At 51.9% G+C, this 25,591-nt stretch overlaps 1 protein-coding gene across 1 annotated transcript in view; it reads left to right on the forward strand.

Moving 5' to 3' along the window:
* Nucleotides 1-25,591, forward strand: part of EHBP1 (EH domain binding protein 1) — a 273,205-nt gene that overhangs the window by 89,236 nt on the left and 158,378 nt on the right. The window contains exons 6-7 of the mRNA XM_054383732.1: nucleotides 6,884-6,988; nucleotides 8,488-8,610. Of these exons, the coding sequence (XP_054239707.1) occupies nucleotides 6,884-6,988; nucleotides 8,488-8,610 (228 nt within the window). The remainder of the gene's footprint in view (nucleotides 1-6,883; nucleotides 6,989-8,487; nucleotides 8,611-25,591) is intronic.

Genomic DNA, 25,591 nt, shown 5'->3' on the forward strand with positions numbered 1-25,591 from the left:
GGATGGTTGGTGAACTGAAAGGGGCACAGAGCCAGCTTGGGTTAGTGCTGCACTGCCAGGGCTTCAGCTGTTGGTACTGATCCTGCCTCTAAGCTCAGCAGCAGTATCAGAGAGTCACAGAAGGGTTTGGGTTGGAAGGGACCTCAGAGTTCAGCTACTCCAACCCCTTGCCATGGGCAGGGACACCTCTCAGCTAGACTCAGCTGCTCAAGGTCTCATCCAAGCTGGCCTTGAACACCCCCAGGGAGGAGGCAGCCACAGCCTCCCTGTGCAGCCTGTGCCAGAGTCTCACCACCCTCACCCTGCAGAACTTCTCCCTCAGCTCCAGTCTGACCCTGCTCTGCCTCAGCTTCAAACCATTCTCCCTTGGTCTGTCTCCAGACACCCTCAGCAAAAGTCCCTCTGCAGCCTTCCTGCAGGATCCCTTCAGCTATTGCAAGACAGCTGTGAGGTCCCCCTGGAGCCTTCTCCTCTCCAGGCTGCACACTCCCAGCTGCCTCAGCCTGGCCTCACAGCAGAGCTGCTCCAGCCCTTGGAGCATCTTTGTGGCCTCCTCTGGACCCTCTCCAGCAGCTCTGTGTCCTTCTTCTGCTGGGGACAGCAGAACTGGAGGCAGGATTGGAGGTGAGGTCTGAGCAGAGCAGAGCCAAGGGGCAGATTCCCCTCTGCTGCCCTGCTGCCCACACTCCTCTGGCTGCAGCCCAGCACACAGCTGCCTGCTGGGCTGCAGGAGGGCACTGCTGGCTCCTGGGGAGCTGCACCAAACACCCCCAAACTTCTTTCTTCAGGGCTGCTCTCAGCCCACTGCACCCAGCCTGGATTGGCCTGACCCAGATGCAGGACCTTGCACCTGTGCTGTATCTGTGATGCAGTTTGTAGAACTCTGGGTAAAGAATTAAACTTCCCAATAGCTGAAGAGATCCTGCAGGAAGGCTGCAGAGGGACTTTTCCTGAGGGTGTCCAGAGACAGGCCAAGGGGGAATGGTTTGAAGCTGAGGCAGAGCAGGGTTAGAGTGGAGCTGAGGGAGAAGTTCTTCAGGGTGAGGGTGGTGAGACTCTGGCACAGGCTGCCCAGGGAGGCTGTGAATGTCTCCTGCCTGGGGGTGTTCAAGGCCAGGCTGGATGAGACCTTGAGCAACCTGTGGTAGTTGAGAGGTGTCCCTGCCCATGGCAGTAGCTGAGCTCTGAGGTCCCTTCCAACCTGAGCCTTCTGTGAAGTTTCCCCAGCAGCAGGGTTGTGAGGCACCCAGGGAAGTGCTGGAGTCCCCATCCCAGGGAAGTGCTGGAGTCCCCATCCCATGGATGTGGTTTAGTGGTGAGTGGGTAGTGCTGGGGTAGCAGTTCAAGGTCTCTTCCAACCAAAGCAGTTCTGTGCCTCTGAGCTGCCTTTTCCCTGCTTCTTGCTCAGCCTTTTCTGCTGTTGTTTGCTAGTGACAGAGGACAGAAAGCTTGGGTTGGGCTTTTTGTAGATGAAGGAAACCTGAGAGGGGAGAGGTCAGCCTTGGACTTTTTCTTCCTGTGTGGACTACAGCCATTTGAGCTGCTTGGTCAGCCTGGCTCCCTTTTCCCAATTCAGACAAGGGGAAGGGTGAGGGGGATGGTGGAGAAGGGGTGCAGGTAGTTTCCCAAGCCAGTGGGGCAGGAACTACTCAGCCATGCATTCAGTGTAAAGGATCTGCTCCAGCACCTCTCTGAGACTGATCCCATTGGCACCTGACTCCTGCCATAATGAATTGGGAAAACTCATAGGACCCAAGGAGGAGAGCTGAGGAGCCAAGGGGGGAATCATTAGAGCAAAGTAAGAAGAAACCCAGAAAGACAGAAAGGGAAGCAAACCGAGGTAGTGAAGTGCTGGTTCTAAAATGTCTGTCAGAAAGTGTTTACAGAACCTCAGAAGGGTAATTAGGGAGTTGCAGAAGGCTTTGAGAAGCTTGCTGCTCCCAGGGCTTGCTCATCAGGTGCCAAGGTAGGGTGTTGGCAGCAGGCTGGAATGGCCTCCCCTGACTCACAGCAGCCTGCAGCAAGCAGCTTCACCTGCCTCTGCCTGGCTGCCCAGCTGGCACCTAGGGCTGCTGGCCTGGCTGCCCAGCTGGCAACTGGGGCTGCTGGCTATAATCACTTCCCAGCAGAGCGGAGCACTGCACAGTTCACATTTGCAGGTCAGGTTTGGAAGAGTGAAGTGCAAGTAGTAAAGCAGAAGGGATTATTGTCATAGAACATTGTCTGTGAAACACCTCTGGGGATGGGGCTTCCACCACCTCCCTGGGCAGCCTCTGCCAAGCTTTCAGAACCCTTTCAGGGAAGAAGTTTCTTCAAATCTCTAATCTAAACCTCCCCTGGAATAATTTCAGGCCATTTCCCCTCCTCCTATCACTTGGTCCTAGGCAGAAGAGCCCAACCCCCACCTGGCTCCAGCCTCCTCTCAGGGAGCTGTAGAGAGCAATGAGGTCTCCCCTCAGCCTCCTCTTCTCCACACCAAACACCCCCAGCTCCCTCAGCTGCTCCTCCCCAGCCCTCTTCTCCAGACCCTTCCCCACCTTCCTTGCCCTCCTCTGGACCTTCTCCAACCCATCAATGTCCTTCTTGCAGTCAGGCTCCCAAAACTGCCCCCAGCACTCCAGCTGTTGCCTCCCCAGTGCTGAGTGCAGGAGGACAATCCCTGCCCTGCTCCTGCTGCCCACACCATTGCTGAGCCAGGCCAGGCTGCTGGTGGCCTCCTTGCCCACCTGGGCACAGCCTGCCTCATCCTCAGCCAGCTGTGGCTGTTATCCTACCTTGGACTCAATGTCATCTCACAAAGACTCTGCATGAGCTGACTGAAAGCCACTTCTGAAGCCACAGCTGCAAGAGTTGCTGCAGGTCTTTGTCACAGCCAATGCTCCTTTTTGGCAGTGTACAGAAGTTCTGGTTCCCATTGAGCCCAGAGCTGCAGGTTTCTAGATGACCAAAGATACCCAGGGTAGGAGAAGGAGGGAGACCTGCTGCATGGGGCTCCAGATGGTGCAGGTGAGTTAGGAAGTGCTGCTTCTCCTCCTTCCCCTCTTGCCTAACTGTGGGTAGGTGTCTGTGTCCCTGTTTCTTCAGCTTTGAAAGAAGTGGTACAACACTGACCTACCTCAAAAGCCCCTGGAATTTGGTGTGGTCCTCATAGAAGCTGCTGCCATACAGCTGACCTTAAGGTCAGGCTGAAAGATGTTTTCCATTCCAAGCACTACATTTAATGTTCACCAAAAAAAAAACTCCCTCCATTTCAGGCTTTCTCCCCTTCCTTTCCCAACATTCCTCCTGTCAGTATGTCCTGTGCAAGAGGTGAGGCTCCAGCTAACCTCTCTGGTTTGAGCTAAAAGTGTTTGTAGCCAGGAAACACATTTCAGATGTGTTGTTTCTGCACCGAGACTCTGACACAGACAGAGGCTGAGGCACCCTCAGCAAGCGTGCAGGTGGCACCAGGCTGAGTGGTGTGCTTGGTAAGGCTGAAGGATGGGATGGGAGCCATCCAGAGGCACCTGGGCAGGCTGCAGAGCTGGGCTGAGGAGAACCTCAGGAGGTTCAAGAAGGCCAAGGGCAAGGTCCTGCACCTAGGGCAGGGCAAGCCTCGGTCCCAGTGCAGGCTGGGGGTGAGGAGATTGAGAGCAGCCCTGCAGAGAAGGACTTGGGGGTGCTGGGGGTGGGGAGAAGCTGGACAGGAGCCAGCAATGGGCACTGGCAGCACAGAAGGCCAAGGGCAGCCTGGGCTGCAGCCAAAGCAGTGTGGGCAGAGCTGGAGAGAGAGGATCCTGCCCCTCTGCTCTGCTCTGGGGAGACCTCACCTGCAGGGCTGTGTCCAGCTCTGGGGCCCCCAACACAAGAGAGACCTGGAGCTGCTGGAGAGGGTCCAGAGGAGGCCACAGAGATGCTGAGAGGGCTGGAGAAGCTCTGCTGTGGGGACAGGCTGGGAGAGTTGGGGCTGTTGAGCCTGCAGAGGAGAAGGCTGCAGGGAGAGCTCAGAGCTGCATTTCAATGTCTGCAGGGGAGCTGCAGGCAGGCTGGGGAGGGACTGTTGAGAAGGGCTTGGAGTGCTAGGCCCAGGGGCAGGGCTTTGAAAGTGGAGCAGGGCAGCTTGAGGTTGGAGCTGAGGAGGAAGTTTTGCCCAAGGAGAGTGGTGAGACACTGGCACAGGCTGCCCAGGGCTGTGCTTGAGGCCTCATCCCTGAGGCCCCATCCCTGAAGGTCAGACTCGATGGGGCCTTGGGCAGCCTGCTCTAGCAGGAGTGCAGGGGGGTGGCGAAGATGCCCTTGCAGGGTCCCCTCCCTCCCAGTGCAGTCTGTGCCTCTGTATTGATACCAAATGAATTCCAACATGCCACAATGAGCTTGCCCTCAAGCTTCAGCTGAAGACAAGGCATCCCTTGTCCTGGCAGCAAGGTGGCTCCCAGCTCCCACAGGCAGGCTTGGCATAAGCACAGTCCTGCTCTTAACCTTCTAACTGGAGCTTCCAGCCCTGTGGTGAAGAAGTTCAGAGCTGCCTGGTGGTGGAGTTGAGAGGTGCCTGGTGGGGAAGCTGAGAGCTGCCTGGTGGGGAAGCTGAGAGCTGCCTGGTGGGGAAGCTGAGAGCTGTCTGGTGGGGAAGCTGAGAGCTGTCTGGTGGTGGAGTTGAGAGCTGCCTGGTGGTGGAGTTGAGAGCTGCCTGGTGGTGGAGTTGAGAGCTGCCTGGTGGGGAAGTAAGTTGAGAGCTGCCTGGTGGGGAAGTAAGTTGAGAGCTGCCTGGTGGGGAAGTTGAGAGCTGCTTGGTGGTGGAGTTGAGAGCTGCCTGCTGCTTCATCTGCCCAGGAGCACAGCGACTGTCCTGGGGTACCACATGGCCTCAGCATCCTGCCCATGTGCTACCTGTTGCAAGAGGCTGAGTTTCAAGAGCAGGTTTGTGTGAAACACCAGCTGTAATCCTTCCTCTCCTGTCACAGCCTGGTACTTTTACCCTGCTTCTGTCAGCAGCACCAACATGCTTAAAAAAAAAAAAACAAAAAAACACCCAGAAAAAAAAAAACAAGCCAGAAAGAGCTAAAGAGAAGAGAAGGAGAAAAAAAAAATGCAAGCCAACTAAGCAACTCAGGAAAGCAAAGCAGTGATTTATGTGACATACTTGTAGAACAAGCTAATAGCCTTTTGTAGATAATGAGATTTGTAGAAGATAATATGGGACATAAATCTTCAGCCTCCCTTCTGCACACACTCCAAAATATGACATCAAGCATTTAGTATTGTAATGAGGAGCACTGGAGTGCAGAGGCAGCTGTTTGGGTTGGCAGATGGGACCAGGTGATTCAGACCACATCAAAGAATTCCCCTTTTTTTCTAAAGCTCTCAGCTTAATTTGTTCTTTTCTGACAATAGAAATGGGATTGTAATTGTTTTGGGCTTGCTTGCTTTTTTTTCCTCCCCCCATGCTGGCATAGTGAACTGTAAATCACCTCAGCACCTCAGCTCAGGAGAACTAGGCTGTGCTCCCCTTTGGTAAGGTCAGCTCAGCTTCCCTGCAGGGCGGCAGGGTGGCTGCTCTTGGGTGTTGGTAGGGTTGCATTGCTCAGGGCTCTGAGCTCTGCTTGTGAGCTGAGACCGAGGAAGCTGAAGAGTCCTGGGGCCGTTGGGGTGCTATGGGCAACAGCCTGGGTTGTTAGAGCTGAAAATAAGGCAGCAGGGATGGTGGAATGAGCTCTGGGTAGAGAGAGCCACAGAGTGGCTCAGGTTGGAAGGGACCTCAGAGCTCATCTACTCCAAGCCATGGGCAGGGACACCTCCCACCAGCCCAGGCTGCTCGAGGCCTCACCCAGCCTGGCCTTGGACACCTCCAGGGAGGGGACAGCCACAGCTTCCTTGGCCAACCTGGCTCAGGTTCAGTCCTCATTACTACAGAAACTGTCCTAGTCCCAGCCTCTGCATGGAACCATTTTAAGGCAGAGGATCAGGGAGGAATTCTTTCCCTTGGGCCAGGGGTGACTCAGACCTAGCCAGGTTTGCTTTTCTTTCTTTCCTTCCAGAATTATGGAGGCATCAAAATCTCAGCTAGAATTAAATGTTCAGATAAGAGCTCCTGGCAATGCAGAGCTCTCCTGCCTGGGCAGAAGGGGAAGGAGGCTCCATGTGCATTCTGATGGCACAGGACCCATTCAGAGTGCATCCTGATGGCACAGGATCCATTCAGAGTGCCCCCTCATGGCACAGGATCCATTCAGAGTGCCCTCTCATGGCACAGGATCCATTCAGAGTGCATCCTGATGGCACAGGACCCATTCAGAGTGCACCCTCATGGCACAGGCCTGCTCCTGCCTTGTGGCCATAGTGGATAAATGCATTGCTTAGAGCTGGGGGCTGTTTAGCAAGAGTGGATGGATTGTGCTGCAGGTCAGGCTGTAGTGGTGGCTGGTGGTAAATGTGAAATCATCAGGGTTGGGGCTGCAGGAAGGTACAGAGTGGATGGCTGTGGGTTGGTTTTCTGTAGCCTTGAGGCTCTGGGAGGGAGGTGCAGTGTTGTGGGGCCCTGGTGGTGCTGACTGCCAAGGGTTTGAAGCTGAGGCTTTGCTCAGGAGCAGGGGAAGTCTGTAGATGACATCTGGTACAGTTTTGATCCAATCTGCCTGCTCATCCTCGTAAAACTAATTGCTGTGCTGGCAGCAGGAGCCCAGCCAGGCTTGGCTGGTGTCTGGGGCTGGGTTTCTCCTCAACTCCCCTGCAACACCTCCCCAGCTGCTTTGCTCTAGGGCTGTCCTGGCCGGGACACCTCCCCAGCTATCCCTTCGGTTAACTCTCTCTTCTTTCCCCCCCTCTCTGCAGTAACAGTGCTGGTGCCAGCTGTGTGTCACTAAATGCCCTTTGCCTCACCTGTGTCTCGACTGGTTTCTATTCACAGAAATTGTAAACCAGTTGAATGCTCTGAGCAGCTTAGATGAAGATGGAGATGACTGCCTAAGGCCAGCAAATATGCCTTCAGCTAAATCAGCCACTTCCTCGGAAGGTCTAGCAGCTTTCCTCCTTTCTTTCTGTTTCTGGTTGTCTGTCTTTTCACTGTGACCTCTTCCCTTTGGGCTCCTGCTTGTGTCCATTGTCAGTTTTGATCTCTGTGCTTCTACCCAGCACAGCTCTCAGTCATTCCTAGTGTATCCAACAGGTAACACAACTGGCTAGAGAAAGAGCCCTGTGTAATGTGCTGGCTTGAAAATTCTTTCCCCCCCACTCCCAGCACTGGCCAGGCCAGCTCAGCTGGAAGCAAATGGAAGCTGTGTTTGCAAGCCAAACTACAATGGAATGCAAATGGTGCAAAAGTAGAAGTGGGAAGATTGAGATTGGATGTGAGGAAGAAGTTGTTCCCCATGAGGGTGGTGAGAGCCTGGCAGAGGTTGCCCAGGGAGGTGGTGGAAGCCTCATCCCTGGAGGTTTTTGCAGCCAGGCTGGATGTGGCTGTGAGCAACCTGCTGCAGTGTGAGGTGTCCCTGCCCATGGCAGGGGGGTTGGAACTGGATGATCCTGGAGGTCCCTTCCAGCCCTGACAGTTCTGTGATTCTGTGATTATGTGCAAAATATACCATCACAGTATTTACAATTGACAAACAGCACAAGGACCTCCCTGGCCAAAGACCAGGGGAGCTGCTACAGCTTCTCCCTTCCCTGCCTCTCCCTTACCCCCCTGTACAGAAGAGACAAGAGAGAGAAGCAGAGAAGCTAATAGCAGTCACAACAAGGCAGCCAAGGTCAAGCAGAAGCCAGCAGAAACACAAAGTTAGGATCTCCCAGCCCCAGGTAGAAATTGTTTTGGGAAGCAAACCTTATGGTAGATGTCTCTCCAATAGGATTGGTTAGAACTATCTTTATTTTCCTTCTTACACCCAGGAGTGATTTATTTGCATTTCTACTACTTTCTGCTCAAGATCTGTGAAAAATTTTAAAGGCATAGCCTAAACCTACCACACACTGCCTCCTCCAAAGCTCCATTCTCACCTAGTCAGGAACAAAAAAAAAAAAAAAAAAAAAAAAAAAAAAAAAAAAAAAAAAAAAGGTGAAAAGCATCCTTTGAGACCCTCCAACATCCCTGAGCCTACACCAGGAGGTTGTGCAGTCAGCAGCACTCAACCCCTCTGCCATGACAGAAGGTTCCCCTCTGATTTTCCATGCATGTCCCACCTCACAGTCACAACTCCTGCTTCTACTTAACATGTCAGGCAAGAGCCTTGGTAGATGTTCTGCACCATTCACTGAATGAAGATCCCTGCAGGCTTGCTTGGGAGCTCTTTCTGTTCCATGATGTGCTGAGCAGCAAATTCCATTCCCTTCCCTTCTTCTTGCCCTCTCCCTCGTCGGTGCAGTCGCTGAAGCATGTTAGGGTTGTGTGGTCCTGTCCATGCCCTGGCACAGTGTTTCAGGAGGCTGTTGGTGCAGAGGTTGTGTTGTTAAAGCTTGAAGCAATGGCAGGTGGACACTCTGGGTCTGTACTAAAACAATATTCCACCTTCTTTGTAGAGCTTATCAATAAGCTTAACTTTCTGGAGGAAGAGGAGCGAGACTTGGCCAACTCCAGCATGAATCCCTTTGGGGATCCTGACACAGGAGAGTTCAATCCCTTTGGAGACCCTGATGTGGAAGGTAACAGCTTTGGTTTGCAGAAGTCATTGCTGGTTGCAAATGCTCCATGACACCTGATGGGATTTCTCTGGAGGGCTATGAAGGAAAAATGTGCCCTGGGTGCAGTGCAGTTAGTGCCTGAAGTACTGGAACAGCACTGGCAGGGAGCAGTTTCCACTGGCAAAGGGATTTGTCCTTGAGTCACATCTCCATAGAACCACAGAGTGGCAGGGGTTGGAAGGGACCCCAGAGAACATCCAGTCCAACCCCCTGCCAGAGCAGGGCACCCAGGGCAGGGCACACAGCAACACAGCCAGGTGGGGCTGGAAAGGCTCCAGAGAAGGAGACTCCACAACCTCTCTGGCAGCCTGCTCCAGGCCTCCAGCAGCCTCACACCAAAGAAGTTTCTCCTCATACTGAGGTGGAGCCTCCTGGGTTCCAGCTTGGACCTATTGTGCCTTGTCCTGTCCCTGGGCACCACCAAACATAGCCTGGAACCTTCATCCTGACCCCCAGCCCTCACATTTATAGATGTTGGTGAGATCCCCTCTCAGCCCAACCAGTTTCTAACTCTGCCCAGGCTGGGGCTGAGCCATGGCCCTCAGCACCACAGCTCTGCCTCTTTCAAACACCTCCAGGGATGGGCATTCAGCCACCTCCCTGGGCAGCCTCTGCCAGGCTTTGAGAATCCTTTCAGAACCCATCCAACCTAAACCTTCCCTGGTGCACCTTGAGGCCATTTCCCCTCCTCCTCTCACTTGTTCATCAGGTCTGACCCTCAGCCCAGCACCACCATGGCCATAAAACCCTGTCCCAAAGTGTCATGTCCACATGTTTCTCCAGGGATGGAGACTCCACCACCTCCCTGGGCAGCCTCTGCCAATCCCTGACCACTCCTGCAGCAAAGAAACTTTTCCTGAACCTCCCCTGGTGCAACTTGAGGCCATTTCCTCTGCTCCTGTCACTAGGGAGCAGAGCCCAACCCCCACCTGGCTGCAGCCTCCTCTCAGGGAGCTGTAGAGAGCAATGAGGTCTCCCTCAGCCTCCTCTTCTCCACACCAAACACCCCCAGCTCCCTCAGCTGCTCCTCCCCAGCCCTCTTCTCCAGACCCTTCCTCAGCTTCCTTGCCCTTCTCTGCACCCTCTCCAGCTCCTCAATGTGTCTCTGGTGTAAGGCTCCATGCAGAGAGCTGTGGGCAGCAGTGCTGAGCTGGGGGTGTGTGAGCTGTTCCTCCCACACCTTGTCACCATCTCCCAGCAGGCAGCAGGGTGGCAGTGCCAAACAGGCTGTCACTGGATTGTTCCTGCCAGGCCAGAAGGTGTTGGGGAGCTGGGAGGGATGGAGCTGCTGTCAACTTGGGGTGACCACAGGATGTCTGCCTGGGAGCACTTAGCCAGGTGGCAAATCTGTGACCTTTCAGGCCATCAGAGCAGGAGTGGCACATCCTGCTGTCAGTGCTGGGGGAGGAGAAGCTCAGCAGGAGCCAGCAGTGAGCACCTGCAGCCCAGAGAGCCAAGCAGAGCCTGGGCTGCAGCAAGAGAAGTGTGGCCAGCAGGGCCAAGGAGGGGATTCTCCCCCTCTGCTCCACTCTGCTCAGACCCCACCTGGTGCTCTGGGTCCAGGTCTGGAGCCTCTGTTCCAGGAAGGCTCTGGAGGGGCTGGAAGGTGTCCAGAGAAGGGCCACAAGGATAGCAGAGGGCTGGAGCTGCTCTGCTCTGGAGACAGCCTGAGAGAGTTGGGGTTGTGCAGGCTGGAGAGGAGAAGGCTCCCAGGAGACCTTCTTGTGGCCTTCCAGCATCTGAAGGGGGCTCCAAGAAAGCTGGGGAGGGACTATTGAGGGAGGGATAGGAGTGGGGGGAATGGAGCAAAAGTAGCAGTGGGGAGATTGAGATTGGATGTTAGGAAGAAGTTGTTCCCCATGAGGGTGGTGAGAGCCTGGCAGAGGTTGCCCAGGGAGGTGGTGAAAGCCTCATCCCTGGAGGTTTTTGCAGCCAGGCTGGATGTGGCTGTGAGCAACCTGCTGGAGTGTGAGGTGTCCCTGCCCATGGCAGGGGGTTTGGAACTGGCTGAGCCTTGAGGTCCCTTCCAGCCCTGACAATTCTGTGATTCTGATTCCTAAGGCTTCCACTTTAGGATTAGTGGCTCCTCAGGGATTTTTTGCTCACCTCAGACAGCTCTGAGTTGTGCTGGCTCTTCCACTCCACAGCTGTCCCACCCCTGTGGTGGGCTCTGGTTATCCCCACCTATACCTTACTGATCTGGAGAGGTTTCTGTTGGGCTGGGACAGTGTTTTGAAGCTACACAAATACTGCAGCTGGTCTCCCAAGGCCACCCTGGTTGCCATTTGACCACAGGTATATCCCAGAATGCCAGGTTGGAAGGGCCATGGCAGCTGGGTCACAGCTGGACTTGATGATCTAGGAGGTCTTTTTCAACCTTAATGATTCTATGATTTTGTCATCATCCAGTCCAACCATCCCTGCCAAGGCTGGGGCTGAACCATGGCCCTCAGCACCACAGTTCTGCCTCCTGAGAACACCTCCAGGGCTGGGCACTCAGCCACCTCCCTGGGCAGTCTGTCATGTTGCAACAGAACTCTTAAGATGAGTTGATTTTTGTGCTCAGTTAATTTAACTTGGGGAAGCCAGCAATGACCACACCTGCAGTGCTCCAGCTGTTTTTTGCCCTGGGTGGGGAATGCAGATGTTGAGGCTGCATGTGGCCAGGGCAAAGTTCCTGCAGCAGACCTGAGACATGCAGGTAGCTGCTTGCTGGCCCTACCTCCCCTTTCATGTCAACCAGCATTGACTTGACCATGGTGCTGCTGGAGCTCTGAGCTCCCTGCAGCAGCTGCCACACTGCAGATGGAGGCAGTGCTGTCATGAGTGCGCAACTCCAGAGTCCGTCCAGGACTCTGGAGAGAGAGAGACCCTACTCTTGTCCCTTTTGCCTTATCTGGGGAAGGACAGCCCCGTGGATCAGTACAGACTGGGAATGACCTGCTGGAGAGCAGCTCTGGGAAAGGACCTGGGAATGCTGGTGGTCAACAGGATAACCATGAGGCAGCAGTGTGCCCTTGTGGCCAAGAAGGCCAAGGGCAGCCTGGGGTGCATTAAGGAGAGTGTGGGCAGCAGGTTGAGGGAGGTTCTCCTCCCCTTCTGCTCTGCCCTGCTGAGGCCTCATCTGGAGCATTGTGTCCAGTTCTGGGCTCACCAGTTCCACAAGGACAGGGAACTACTGGAGAGAGTCCAGCAGAGAGCCCCTGAGCTGCTGAGGGCACTGAACATCACCTGGTGAGGAGAGGTGAGAGCCCTGGGGCTGCTTAGCCTGGGGAAGAGCAGCCTGAGGGGGAGCTCAGCAATGCTCAGCAAGAGCTGAAGGGTGAGTGGCAGGAGGCTGGAGCCAGACTCTGCCCAGTGGTGCCCAGGGACAGCATAAGAGGTGACAGGCACAAAGTGGAACCCAGGAGGTTTCACTTAGACATGAGGAGAAACTTCTTTGTCATGAGGGTGGCAGAGCACTGGGACAGGCGCCCAGAGAGGCTGTGGAGTTTCCATCTCCAGAGGCATTCCAGACCCACCTGGATGTGTTCTGTGTGACTGACTCTGGGTGCCCTGCTCTGGCAGGGGGGTGGGACTGGATGATCTCCAGAGCTCCCTTCCTGCCCCTGACAGTCTGTGAGCTCATCCTGGCTCAGCCATGCTCCTGCCTAACTCTGTCCATCAGAATGTGGCTGGGGAAGGTGCTTGGTTAAATGACTGCTCTGGGAGGCATGGCCGTGCCAGGGGGGCACAGCGAGACAGCTGCAGCAGCTTGCCCCACAGCTTGCACAAACAAGCAGAGACACTGCACACACAGCCTGTGCCCAGCTGCTGCTGCCCTGCTGTCTGGAGGGCTGCCAGCAAGCAGAGGGCACCGGGCACTGGTCTGGGGAAACTCCCCCCGAGGACCCTGCACGGCCAGCGGGGAGGAGGAGGAGGCACAGAGCTGCCCTGTGGATGGCTGTCAGGCGTCAAGAGCAGGCTGCACCTGGGCTCTGCTGCTGTCTTACCTCTCCAGAGGTCCTTTCCACCCCTTGCCTTGCTGCCATGCTGTGCCATTTACTACTGCAATGTGATATGCTGCTGGAGCCAGCTGCACTGGAGAGCAAGAGCAGAGGCCAGGTGGGTCAGAGGCAGGCCAGGTGGGTCAGAGGCAAGGCAGGTGGGTCAGAGGCAGGGAAGGTGGGTCATAGGCAGGGCAGGTGGGTCAGAGGCAGGGCAGGTGGGTCAGAGGCAGGCCAGGTGGGTCAGAGGCAGGCCAGGTGGGTCAGAGGCAAGCCAGGTGGGTCAGAGGCAGGCCAGGTGGGTCAGAGGCAGGCCAGGTGGGTCAGAGGCAGGGCAGGTGGGTCAGAGGCAAGCCAGGTGGGTCAGAGGCAGGCCAGGTGGGTCAGAGGCAGGCCAGGTGGGTCAGAGGCAGGCCAGGTGGGTCAGAGGCTGGGCAGGTGGGTCAGAGGCAAGGCAGGTGGGTCAGAGGCAGGGCAGGTGGGTCAGAGGCTGGGCAGGTGGGTCAGAGGCAGGGCAGGTGGGTCAGAGGCAAGCCAGGTGGGTCAGAGGCAGGCCAGGTGGGTCAGAGGCAGGCCAGGTGGGTCAGAGGCAGGGCAGGTGGGTCAGAGGCAGGCCAGGTGGGTCAGAGGCAGGGCAGGTGGGTCAGAGGCAGGCCATGCCTTATGCTTTCTAGCAGTCCTGGGGAGGAAGAAACATTTTGCCTCTGTGCTGCTTGTCAGGCTGCTCACTGCCCCGTGGTGACTCTGTGCCTGGCAGCAGTGCAGGCATGGGCATCACTAAATGCCTGTCACAGGTGGCTTCTGCTGTCAGCCCCTGCCAGGGGGACAGGGGTGTGTGAGGTCGTTTTGGGGGGGGCTCTGTTTGTGTTGAAAGGAGGTGTCACAAGCTGTTTGCATTACAACAGGGCAGGTGGGTTGAAGGGCAGGGTGATTTCTGGAGATCCTCTGGGAACTGGAAGGCTGAGGGTGCTGATAGGCAGTGCCAGGCTGATGCCTATCACGAGCAGCCTCGCTCACTGGCGTTAGGGCAAGTCATGCTTTCAGAATCTGGCACAGGAGCAGCTCCTGCTCCTGCTGTAGTAATACTGCTGCCTCTCCTCTTGTCACTCCTACCCCTGTGGCTTTATTACCTAACCATGGCACACTTACTGTGAGTTTGACCCTTGGAGTGCCAAGCTGTGGCAGTGGGGAGAGCTTGGAAGCCTGGGGCTTCAGCTGTGATGGATGACTAGGGGAATGCAGGGGAACCTCTGCTGAGTCCTCAGTGGAAAATCAGCTTCAGGAGGACAAGCAGCCCCTTGTAAGCTGTTGTGTGTTCAGCCCCTCAGCCATGCAGTTCCCAACAACTTCAGGTGCTTGAGAAAAGAGAAATGTGCAGAGAAGGTGGCAGCAGCTGCAGCTTTAGGAGTGCTGTTGAATCACTGTCCTGGCAGTTTAATTTGTTCATGGATTCACAGAATGGGACCCTCAAGATCACAGAATCATCCAGTTCCAACCCCCTGTCCTGAAAGCTTTCAGAGCTCCCTCCATGGGACACAGCCTGGTTGGGTTCAGCTGGGGCCCCTTTTTGGGACCCCCCCTCCTGGGGGGATATTGAAGGAAGCAGTGGGGGGAAAAGTTTGAAATATGTTGGATTTTAGAATAGGCTGAGGGAGCTGGGGGGGTTCTGCCCAGAGAAGACTCCAGGGGGATCTTAGAGCTGCCTTCCAATAGCTGAAGGGATCCTCCAGGAAGGCTGCAGAGAGACTTTTCCTATGGGTGTCTGTGGAGTCTTTTCATTAACCTTAAAGCAGAGTTTCTCTGAGCACTGCTCTGCATGGAGCTGCAGGGCTGCCCATGGAAGGCCAAACCTGTAGTTAGTGCTCAGCCAGTGAACAAGAGAAAGAATTTTGTCCTAGTTAGGGTTACAGCACTTGATCCACAGTGTTGAAACACAAACAATTGCAAAAACCATTTGCATTGCCCCTTAACATGCATCAGGTGTTTACACATTTAACCCCTCAGTTCCAGGAGCCAGGAAAAAGCAAATCAGAAATAAAAGATGAGAATGGTTTGGGTTGGAAGGGACCTCAGAGCTCAGCTACTCCAACCCCTGCTATGGGCAGGGACACCTCTCAGCTAGACTCAGCTGCTCAAGGCCTCATCCAGCCTGGCCTTCAACACCCCCAGGGAGGAGGCAGCCACAGCCTCCCTGGGCAGCCTGTGCCAGAGTCTCACCACCCTCACCCTGAAGCACTTCTCCCTCAGCTCCACTCTAACCCTGCTCTGCCTCAGCTTCAAACCATTCCCCCTTGGCCTGTCTCCAGACACCCTCAGCAAAAGTCCCTCTGCAGCCTTCCTGCAGGATCCCTTCAGCTATTGCAAGGCAGCTCTGAGGTCCCCCTGGAGCCTTTTCTGCAGGCTGAACACCCCCAGCTCCCTCAGCCTGGCCTCACAGCAGAGCTGCTCCTCTGAGCATCTTTGTGGCCTCCTCTGGACCCTCTCAATCAAGTCTATATCCTTCTTGTGCTGGGGAGCCCAGAGGTGGACACAGCCCTGCAGGTGAGGTCTCAGCAGAGCAGAACACAGCTCTCAATGACATCACACACTGCACTGGAATGGCATGAGAGAAAGGGAGAGTGAAATCACAAGTTAGTAGCAGAGAATGCTTGGGGTTGGAAAGGACCTTCAAGACCATCATCCTCAGTGGTCAGTCTTTATGCTACCAAAATGATGTAACTCTGAAATGATTTCATTCTTAAAAGAAAGAATCAAAATCCTTCTAACAGTAAAAACCCCAAACAATTGGATTTGCAGTATCAGTCCTGGCTAGACCTAAACCAGAGGTTCTGGTATGGTTTAAACTGGTTAAGCTTCACCTCAATGCCATAGAATCATAGAATTGGTTCAGTTGGAAAAGACCTCCAAGACCATCCAGGCCAACCTTCAACCCAACCCCACCATGGCCATCAAACCATGCCCCCAAGTGCCATGGCCACACATTTCTTGAACACCTCCAGGGATGGGGACTCCACCACCTCCCTGGGCAGCCTGTGCCAATCCCTGACCACTCCTGCAGCAAAGACATTTTTCTTAAGTCATAAAGCACCATATCAGGTGTGGCTGAGGAGATGGCCATGCAGGCTCAGTCAGGGTGTGTAGCTGCAGTGCCTCTGTTTGCTGCTGTCCCAGAGCCAAGCCAACATGCTCATCCCTTAAGCAAAGGGCAGGGACCCTGGGGGGGGAGGGCAGGGACCCTGGGAGGGAGTGCAGGGACTGCACAGGGATGATGCATATCAAGCTCAGTTTACCTCTGCTGATTTGCTCACAAGCCCCTATCTGAAAGATCTTCAGAGAAAGCCACCATAAAATAATGTTGAAGGGCTCCAGGTTAAGTGACAAGGGAAAAGGAATCCTTCAGGGCAGAAGTTCCTAAAATCACAAATCTGAGCAAAGCAAGCAAGGATCCTTTGCCACTGTTGGAGGTTAAATACAGAGCAGAGCCCAACTTCTTAATTATTTTTTCCCCAATTAAGCTCCAGTTGCTGAAGAAGTTCTAGACTGGCTTGCTTACATCACTCCAGGCAGTCAGGGCAAGGGAGAAGTTTCAACTTGCTTGCTCTGAGATGTCTGAGCTAGATCCTTTCCAGTCACAGTTCAGAGCCTTCATGTATAAAATCAGATGAGCCAAATCTCACCCTTACAGCACAGACATGCATGACTGGAAGCTCATGGTCCCTGAGATGCCACTCAAGGGTTACCCACACAGTTAGTGGCTGGATGAAGCGATGCTTCTCAGCAGTGCCAACTGCAGGAGGTTCCACAAATCAAAGGGCAAGGTTCTGCAGCTGGGTCAGGCCAACCCCATGCACAAAGCCAGGTTGGGTACAAAGTGGCTTGAGAGCAGTGCTGAAGAAAGAGGCTTGGGGGTGCTGGGTGCTGAGCAGCTCCCCAGGAGCCAGCAGTGTCCTCCTGCAGCCCAGCAGGCAGCTGTGTGCTGGGCTGCAGCCAGAGGAGTGTGGGCAGCAGGGCAGGAGAGGGGAATCTGCCCCTTGGCTCTCCTCTGATGGAATATCTGAAGGGGCTCCAGGAGAGCTGGGGAGGGACTTTTGACAGTGATAAGACAAGGGGCAGTGGTTTGAAACAGGAGCAGGGCAGATTTAGATTTAGATTGCAGATTAGGAAGAAATTCTTGACAGTGAGGGTGGTGAGATACTAGAACAGGTTGTCCCATTCCTGGAGACATTCAAGATCAGCCTTGCTGTGTCCCTGAACAGCCTGCTCTAGTGGGAGGTGTCCCTGCTGAGTGCAGGGGGTTAGACAAGATGACCTTTGAGGGTCCTTTCCAACCTGATGTATCCTATGACTGTGAATTTGAAGTTAAAGAAAAGAACTTGGGAGTTGGAGTAAGAGAAAGGCATAGGTCCTGGGTGTGTTGCTTCTTTGGTGTGAAGATGGCCCAGGTTACTGAGGGAATTAAGAAGCTGCAAACCTCACCTGGAATTAAATAAAAAATTAAAATTTGCTGCATAATGGCCCTGGGAACACCACAGAAGAAGACTCCACAACCTCTCTGGACAGCCTGCTCCAGGCCTCCAGCAGCCTCACACTGACAAAGTTTTCCCTCCTGTTCCCTCCTGTGGCACCTCCTCTGCTCCAGCTTGCCCCCAGTGCCCCTTGTGCTGTCCTTGGCCATCCCTGAGCAGAGCCTGGCTCCAGCCCTGCACATCCTTCTCCCCAGCAATGAGGGCAGCCCTCAGGCTCCTCCAAGCCCCAGAGCTCCCTCAGCCTGGCCTCCCAGGGAGATGTTCCACTGCCTGCAGCAGCTCTGGGGCTCTGTGCTGGACTCTCTCCAGCACTTCCCTGAGGTCCTTCTTGAGCTGAGGGGCCCAGAACAGGACACAATATTCCAGATGTGGCCTCACTTTAACATTCGATGGTTTTCTTTTAAAGCTAGAAGTTAGCTTTAGTTCCAACCACAAAACTGCAAAAAGAAGCCCTTTGTGTCAAGAACAGCATGGGCATGGTTACTGAAAATCAAGTTTTGGTGACACCAAAGCTGAGGTTGCTATTGCATAGATGTTGAAAGCAGTTCCTATGCAATATTGAACTGAGCTGCTGATCTACTGATGCTGCAGCATGAGGGAGATTAACAGCACTGCCCCTCTGCTCTGCTCTGCTCTGCTCTGCTCTGCTCTGCTCTGCGCTGGGAGACCTCACCTGCAGGGCTGTGTCCAGCTCTGGGGCCCCCAACACAAACGAGACCTGGACCTGATGGAGTAGGACCAGATGAAGGCCATGTGGTGGTTTGAGCTCTGACTGGAGTTCACGAGCTCGAACGATAACAGACTGAGATTCCTCCCCCACCCCTCTCCCTTTCTCCCGGCAAGGTGGAGAGAGAGGAAAGAGGAGAACAAAAAAAGGGGGGGAGGAGAAGTAAATTTGTGAAAGAAATAGTCTGAAATCAGTTTGGAAGTAGAAGTAAATTTTCTTTTTTACAAAAAGAAAAAAACCGTATGTGTATATATGTATCAGTAGCACGGAGGGTTCACAGAGGTGCGGGATGAGGGTAAATGGGAAAATAGACAAACCCAAGGCTGGAAGGCCTTGTGTCCCCCTGGATGTCAGTGGATTCAGTTGGAAGAAGGCAGGCCCCAGCCACGTGCTTGGTGTCGAAGGCAGTGGCAGCAAAGACAAGGCAGGAAAGTGATCGAGCAGCAAGGTGTCTGCCCTTTGATAGGCTTGCTGGACAGGAAGGGGGAGTGGAACAGACCACTTTCGAGTCAGGGGACCCCCCCTTCTTCCGGCAGAGGAGGAGCCACGTCCCCCCGGATTAAGTTTCTTTTGTCCACCTGGGGGCTGGGTTCTTTCAGCCCCATCCAGGATGGGGGTAACCCAGCACAGGCCATGAAAATGAGCAGGGGATTGGAGCACCTCTGCTATGAGGACAGGCTTGAGGGAGCTGGGGGTGTTCAGCCTGCAGAAGAGAAGGCTCCAGGGAGACCTCAGAGCAGCCTGCCAGGACCTGAAGGGGCTACAGTAAGGCTGCAGAGGGACTGATCCCAAAGGCCTGCAGGGACAGGACCAGGGGCAATGGCTTCAAACTAGAGCAGAGCAGATTGAGATTGGATGTGAGGAAGAAGTTCTGCAGCAAGAGGCTGCTGGAACACTGCAACAGGTTGCCCAGGGAGGTGGTTGAGGCCCCATGCCTGGATATATTCAAGGGGAGGCTGGACAGGGCTGTGGGCAACCTGATCTAGTGGAGGATGTCCCTGCTGAGTACAGGGGCTTGGACTGGATGAGTTTTGGAGGTCCCTTCCAACCCAAACCACTCCATGAGTGCTACATGTCCTTGTAAGAAATGCTAGTGGCTGCATTTGTACCCCAGGACCCAGCAGCCAGGCACTCTGGGCAGTGCCCCTTCTTGAGTGCCTGTTACTGAGAATACCTCTAGGCTGCTAACAACTCTTTGTTGCACAGCCCAAAGGAGAGGTGAGGAATTTGCGTGTCTGTATCTTTGAGGTTCCATTTTTGCTCTGAGAACTGGCTGGTGTCACCAGGAGCAGTTAGCAAGGGAGGAGAGTGGGGGGGAAAGTGTCCTTTGAATTAGCTGTGCTGATTCCACTGCAGCCAGCCCACAGTGAGAGCTGGCAAAAACACAACCATGCTGAAATCTTCTGGCTGCCAGGGCAGTGTCTGAGCAGGCCAGGCAGCCATGCCTGGTGTGCTGCTCCTGGGAGAGTTCAGGATTTTGCCCAACATCTGCCCAAGCAGACAGCATTGCCTGGGAAGATCTTCACAGGAGCTTTTGAGGAGTCACAGGCTCACAGGAGGTTAGGGGTTGGAAGGGACCTCTGGAGATCTTCCAGTCCAAGCCCCCTGCCAGAGCAGGACCAGAGAATCTAAGCACAGGGCACACAGGAACACATCCAGACAGGGCTGGGAAGGCTCCAGAGAAGGAGACTCCACAACCTCTCTGGGCAGCCTGCTCCAGGCCTCTGGGACCCTCACAGTGAAGAAGTTCCTCCTCACGTTGAGGTGGAACCTCGTGTGCTGCAGTTTCCATCCATTGCCCCTTGGCCTATCCCAGAGCACAACTGAGCAGAGCCTGTCCCTGTCCCCTCCCTCCTGACCCCCAGCCCTCAGCTATTGATAGACATTGATCAGATCCCTCTCAGCCTTCTCCTCTCCACACTAAACACCCCCAGGGCTCTCAGCCTCTCCTCCCCAGGCAGTGCTCCAGGCCCTTCAGCATCCTTGGAGCCCTCTTTTGTATGAAGAACCTTGTGAGACTTCCATCTCCAATCCTGCCTCCAGGTCTGGTGTCCCCAGCAGAAGAAGGACACAGAGCTGCTGGAGTGAGGCCAGAGGAGGCCACAAAGATGCTCCAAGGGCTGGAGCAGCTCTGCTGTGAGGCCAGGCTGAGGGAGCTGGGGGTGTGCAGCCTGCAGAGGAGAAGGCTCCAGGGGGACCTCAGAGCTGCTTTGCAATAGCTGAAGGGATCCTGCAGGAAGGCTGCAGAGGGACTTTTGCTGAGGGTGTCTGGAGACAGGCCAAGGGGGAATGGTTTGAAGCTGAGGCAGAGCAGGGTCAGACTGGAGCTGAGGGAGAAGTTCTTCATTGGGAGGGTGGTGAGACTCTGGCACAGGCTGCCCAGAGGAGGCAGAGGACTCTGGCTGTGGCTGCCTCCTCCCTTGGGGTGTTGAAGGCCAGGCTGGATGAGACCTTGAGCAGCTGAGTGTAGTTGAGAGGTGTCCCTGGGCATGGCAGGGGTTGGAGTAGATGATCTCTGAGGTTCCTTCCACCCTGAGCCACTCTGTGATCCTATGAAGTGTAATCACTGCACACACCTAGGAAGTGTTTTTTAGTGCAGGCACTTCGAGCCTTGCTCACTGTCACCACATTGAATCCCCAGGAAAGGCAACTTGAGTCTAAAACACAGGAGAGCTTCTCTCTTTCTTAAAACCTGGGGTGAATAGTTCAGCTTTCAATCCATGCAATGGAAATATTTCAATATTTACTGGAATTACAGGGTTGTTATTTGCTGTTGTGTTCTGCTGTTGCAGTGTGCAATGTAATGAATTTCTGGTTTATTTATGGTATTGGTTATTTTAGTGTTGTAATGTTTAGTTAATATTTTGCTTATTTGTTATTGTTTTTTTTTTATTCTACTCTTTTAATATCTAACTCAATAAATCTGTGCTTTAATTATTTCAATATTTTAATATTTAATTTCATTGCAAGTTTATTTATTTGTTGTTTCATTCTACTCTTTTAATAGGTAACACAATTAATAGCTTATTTATTTGGATTTTTATTCTACCCTTTTAATATTAACATTATTAATAGCTTATTTATGTATATTTTTATTCTGCCCTTTTAATTTGCAACACAATTAATAACTTATTTACTTGTATTTGTATTCCACCTTTTAATATGCAACACAATTAATAGCCTATTTAGTTCAGTTTTTATTCTACCCTTTTAATGTGCAACAAAATTACTAGCTTATTTATTTCAATCTTTATTCTACCCTTTTAATATTCAACACAATTAATAACTTATTTATTTGTATTTTTATTCTACCCTTTTTAATCATAGAATCATAGACTCAGTCGGGGTTGGAAGGGACCACAAGGCTCAGCCAGTTCCAACCCCCCTGCCATGGGCAGGGACACCTCACACAGGATCAGGCTGGCCAGAGCCTCATCCAGCCTGGCCTTAAACACCTCCAGGGGTGGGGCCTCAACCACCTCCCTGCACAACCCATTCCAGGCTCTCACCACTCTCATGGGGAAGAACTTCTTCCTCACTTCCAGCCTGAATCTCCCCACTTCCAGCTTTATTCCTTTCCCCCCAGTCCTATCACTACCTAAACAGTCCCTCCCCAGCTTTCTTGGAGCCCCCTTCAGATACTGGAAGGCCACAAGAAGGTCACCTTGGAGCCTTCTCTTCTCCAGACTGAACAGCCCCAACTCTTTCAGTCTGTCCTCATAGGAGAGGTGCTCCAGCCCTCTGCTCATCCTGGTGGCCCTTCTCTGGACACCTTCCAGCATGTCCATATCCCTCTTGTAATAGAGACTCCAGAACTGGATGCAGTACTCCAGGTGGGGTCTCAGCAGAGCTGAGCAGAGGGGGAGAATCCCCTCCCTGGCCCTGCTGGCCACACTTCTCTTGATGCAGCCCAGGCTCTGCTTGGCTCTCTGGGCTGCAAGTGCACACTGACAGCTCAGGTTGAGCTTCTCGTCCACCAGCACCCCCAAGTCCCTCTCCTCAGGGCTGCTTTCCAGCCAGTCTCTGCTCAGCCTGGATTTGTGCTTGGGATTTCCTCAACCCCAGGACCCTGCACTTGGTCTTGTTGAATCTCATGAGGTTGGCTTGTGCCCACCTCTCCAGCCTGTCAAGGTCCCTCTGGATGGATCCCTTCCCTCCAGCCTGTCAGCAGCACCACACAGCAAACCTGCTGAGGGTGCACTCAATGCCTCTGTCCATGCCACCGACAAAGATGTTGAACAAGCCTGGTCCCAGGGCTGATCCCTGAGGGACTCCACTTGTCCCTGGCCTCCACTGGGACATGGAGCCATTGCCAGCCACTCTTTGGGTGCAGCCATCAAGCCAGTTCTGTAGCCATCTCGTGGTCCACCCATCAAACCCCTGTGTCACCAGTTTGGAGAGCAGGATGTGGTGTGGGACAGTGTGGAAGGCTTTGCTCAGGTCCAGGTCAATGACATCAGTTGCTCTCCTCTCATCTATTAAGGTTGTGACCTGGTCATAGAAGGCCACCAGGTTTGTCAGGCAGGATTTGCCCATAGTAAACCCATGCTGACTGTACCCAATCACCTCTTCACTATTCTTCTGTCTCAGTAGTGCCTCCAGGAGAATGTGCTCCATGATCTTACCAGGCACAGAGGTGAGACTGCCTGGCCTGTAGTTCCCTGGTTCTTCCTTCTTACCCTTTTTGAAAATGGGAGTAATGTTTCCCCTTTTCCAGTCAGTGGGGAGTTCCCCAGACTGCCAGGACTTTTGGAATATAATAGAGAGGGGTTTAGCAACCTCCTCTGCCAGTTCTCTCAGTACCTGTGGGTGTATCCCCTCGGGTCCCATGGACTTGAACACTTTCAGGTTCTTCATGTGATCACCAACCTGATCTTCATTTATGATGGACAGTTCTTCCTTCTGGTTCTTGCCGTTAGCTTCCATGACTATTCCAGGAGTGTGGCTGGAGGCCCTTGCAGTGAAAACTGAGGTAAAGAAGTCCTTGAGAACCTCAGCCTTTTCCAGGTCACTTGTGACCATTTCACCTGTTTCCTTTCTGAGGGGGCCCACGCCTTCCCTAGGCTTCTTTTTATCATTAATAGACCTGTAGAAATTCTTGGTGTTCCCTTTGCCCTCCCTGGCTAGATTCAATTCAAATTGTGCTTTGGCTTTCCTAAGCAGGTCTCTTGCTGCTCGGGTAGCTTCCTTATATACCCCCCATTCCAGCTGTCCTTTCTTCCACTCCTTGTAGTGTGATAGCGTGTCCAGCAGCTCCTTGCTCATCCAGGCAGGCCTCCTAGCATTCTTCTCTGCTTTTCTCTTCCTTGGTATACATTGCTGCTGGACACAGAGGAGGTGGTCCTTGAATACTGACCAGCTGTCCTGGGCCCCTCTTCCCTCTAGGGCTTTGTCCCATGACACTTTAGCCAGCAGATCCCTGAAGCCATCAAAGTCTGCACACCTAAAGTCGAGGGTCGTAAGCTTAAAATACGTCCTCCTGGTTGCCCTGAGGATCTTAAATTCAACTGCTTCATGGTCACTGCAGCCAAGGCTGTCTCTGAGCCTCACATTGGTCACCAGCCCTTCCCTGTTGGTGAGAACAAGGGCCAGCATACCACCTTTTCTTGTTGGTTCCTCTACCATTTGGAGGAGGAAGTTGTCATCTATGCAATCCAGGAAAATCCTGGACTGCTGGTGCCTTGCTGTGTTATATGCAACATAATTAATTTGTGGGCTTTTTTTTATGCTATTGATTAGATTCATCCTTACCTATTTAATTTAATCAATAGCTTATTTATTTTTATTTTATTCCACTATTTTAATATTTCATGGGATTCATTTGTAGTTTATTTAGCTCATTGTTTGTTTTCATATTTTAATATTTAACTTAGTTACCAGTTTATTTATTTGTATTTTTATTCTACTGTTTTAATATGTTAGCAGAATTAATTTCTGCTTTGTTATTATTTTCATATTTTAATATTGAATTAATATTTTACTTATTTGGGGTTTTTTATTCTACTATTTTGATATGTAACATAATTAATTTGGGGGGTTATGTTATTGATTATTTTAATATTTAATTAATAGCTTATTTACTTTTTATTTATTCCACTCTTTTAATATTTAATGCAATTAATTCATGGTTTGTTTTTGTTATTGCTTATTCCACTGTTTTAATATTTAGTGTAATTAATTAGTGGTTTATTTCTGTTATTGCTTATTCCACTATTTTCATACTTAGTGTAATTAATTAGTGGTTAATTTATGTTATTGTTTATTCCACTATTTTAATACTTAGTGTAATTAATTAGTGGTTTATTTATGTTATTGCTTATTTAAATATTTTAATATTTAATTAATATTGTGCTTATTTGTTTTTTTAATTCTACTATTTTAATACCTGCTGTAATAAATTTGTGGTTTATTTATTTTATTGATTGTTTTAACATTTAATTTAATTCATAGGAGGTTTTTTTTTTATTATTCCACTATTCTAATACTTAATGTAATTAATTAGTCATTTATCTTATTGCTTATTTAAATATTTAATATTTAGGTAATATTTTGCCTTTTTTTTTTTATTCTACTATTTTAATACTTAATGTGATTAATGAGTGGTTTATTTATCTTATTGCTTATTTACATATTTTAATATTTAATTAATATTTTGATATTTGTTTTTTTTTATTCTACTATTTTAATCCCTGCTGGTTTATTTCTTTTATTGATTGTTTTAACATTTAATTTAATTCATAGTTGTTTGGTTGTTTATTTTTTTTTTACTTCCACTATTTTAATACTTAATGTCATTAATTTGTGTTTCATTTATGGTGTTGATTCATTTACATTTTAATATTTAATTAACAGCTTATGCATTTGTTGGCTTGTTCTACTCTTTTAAGATGTAACCAGTTTTATGTTTTGCTTTCTGTCGTTATTAAGTGTTGTTCAGTGTTAAGTGGTGTTAAGTGTTGTTAAGTGTTAACACTTGGTGTTAAGTGTTTTAATGTTTAGTACAATTAAATTGACATCATCTAGCCTGGAATAAGTATTGGTTGGGATACCAACTGGCTGACAGCTGGGGAAGAGGTTCTGAAACCTGCTGCAATACCATTTAGGTGACATTAAATAAGAAAATTAATAACTAATTAGGCTGAAAGAGCCTTGGGAAGTGAGCAAAGGAAGCCTGCTCCATAGCCTGGAGATGGAAGGACCTTTTGAAGGAGTTCTTTTGGTGTAAAGAAGGCAAATCATAGAATCATAGAATCAGTCAGGGTTGGAAGGGACCACAAGGATCATCCAGTTCCAACCCCCCTGCCATGGGCAGGGACACCTCACACAGGATCAGGCTGGCCAGAGCCTCATCCAGCCTGGCCTTAAACACCTCCAGGGATGGGGCCTCAACCACCTCCCTGCACAACCCATTCCAGGCTCTCACAACTCTCATGGGAAAGAACTTCTTCCTCACTTCCAGCCTGAATCTCCCCACTTCCAGCTTTATTCCTTTCCCCCCAGTCCTATCACTACCTAAACAGTCCCTTCCCAGCTTTCTTGGAGCCCCCTTCAGATACTGGAAGGCCACAAGAAGGTCACCTCAGAGCCTTCTCTTCTCCAGACTGAACAGCCCCAGCTCTTTCAGTTTGTCCTCATAGGAGAGGTGCTCCAGCCCTCTGCTCATCCTGGTGGCCCTTCTCTGGACACCTTCCAGCATGTCCATA

This window comes from Indicator indicator, chromosome 9, assembly GCF_027791375.1.
Source record: "Indicator indicator isolate 239-I01 chromosome 9, UM_Iind_1.1, whole genome shotgun sequence".
In the NCBI taxonomy this organism is placed as follows: Eukaryota; Metazoa; Chordata; class Aves; order Piciformes; family Indicatoridae; genus Indicator; species Indicator indicator.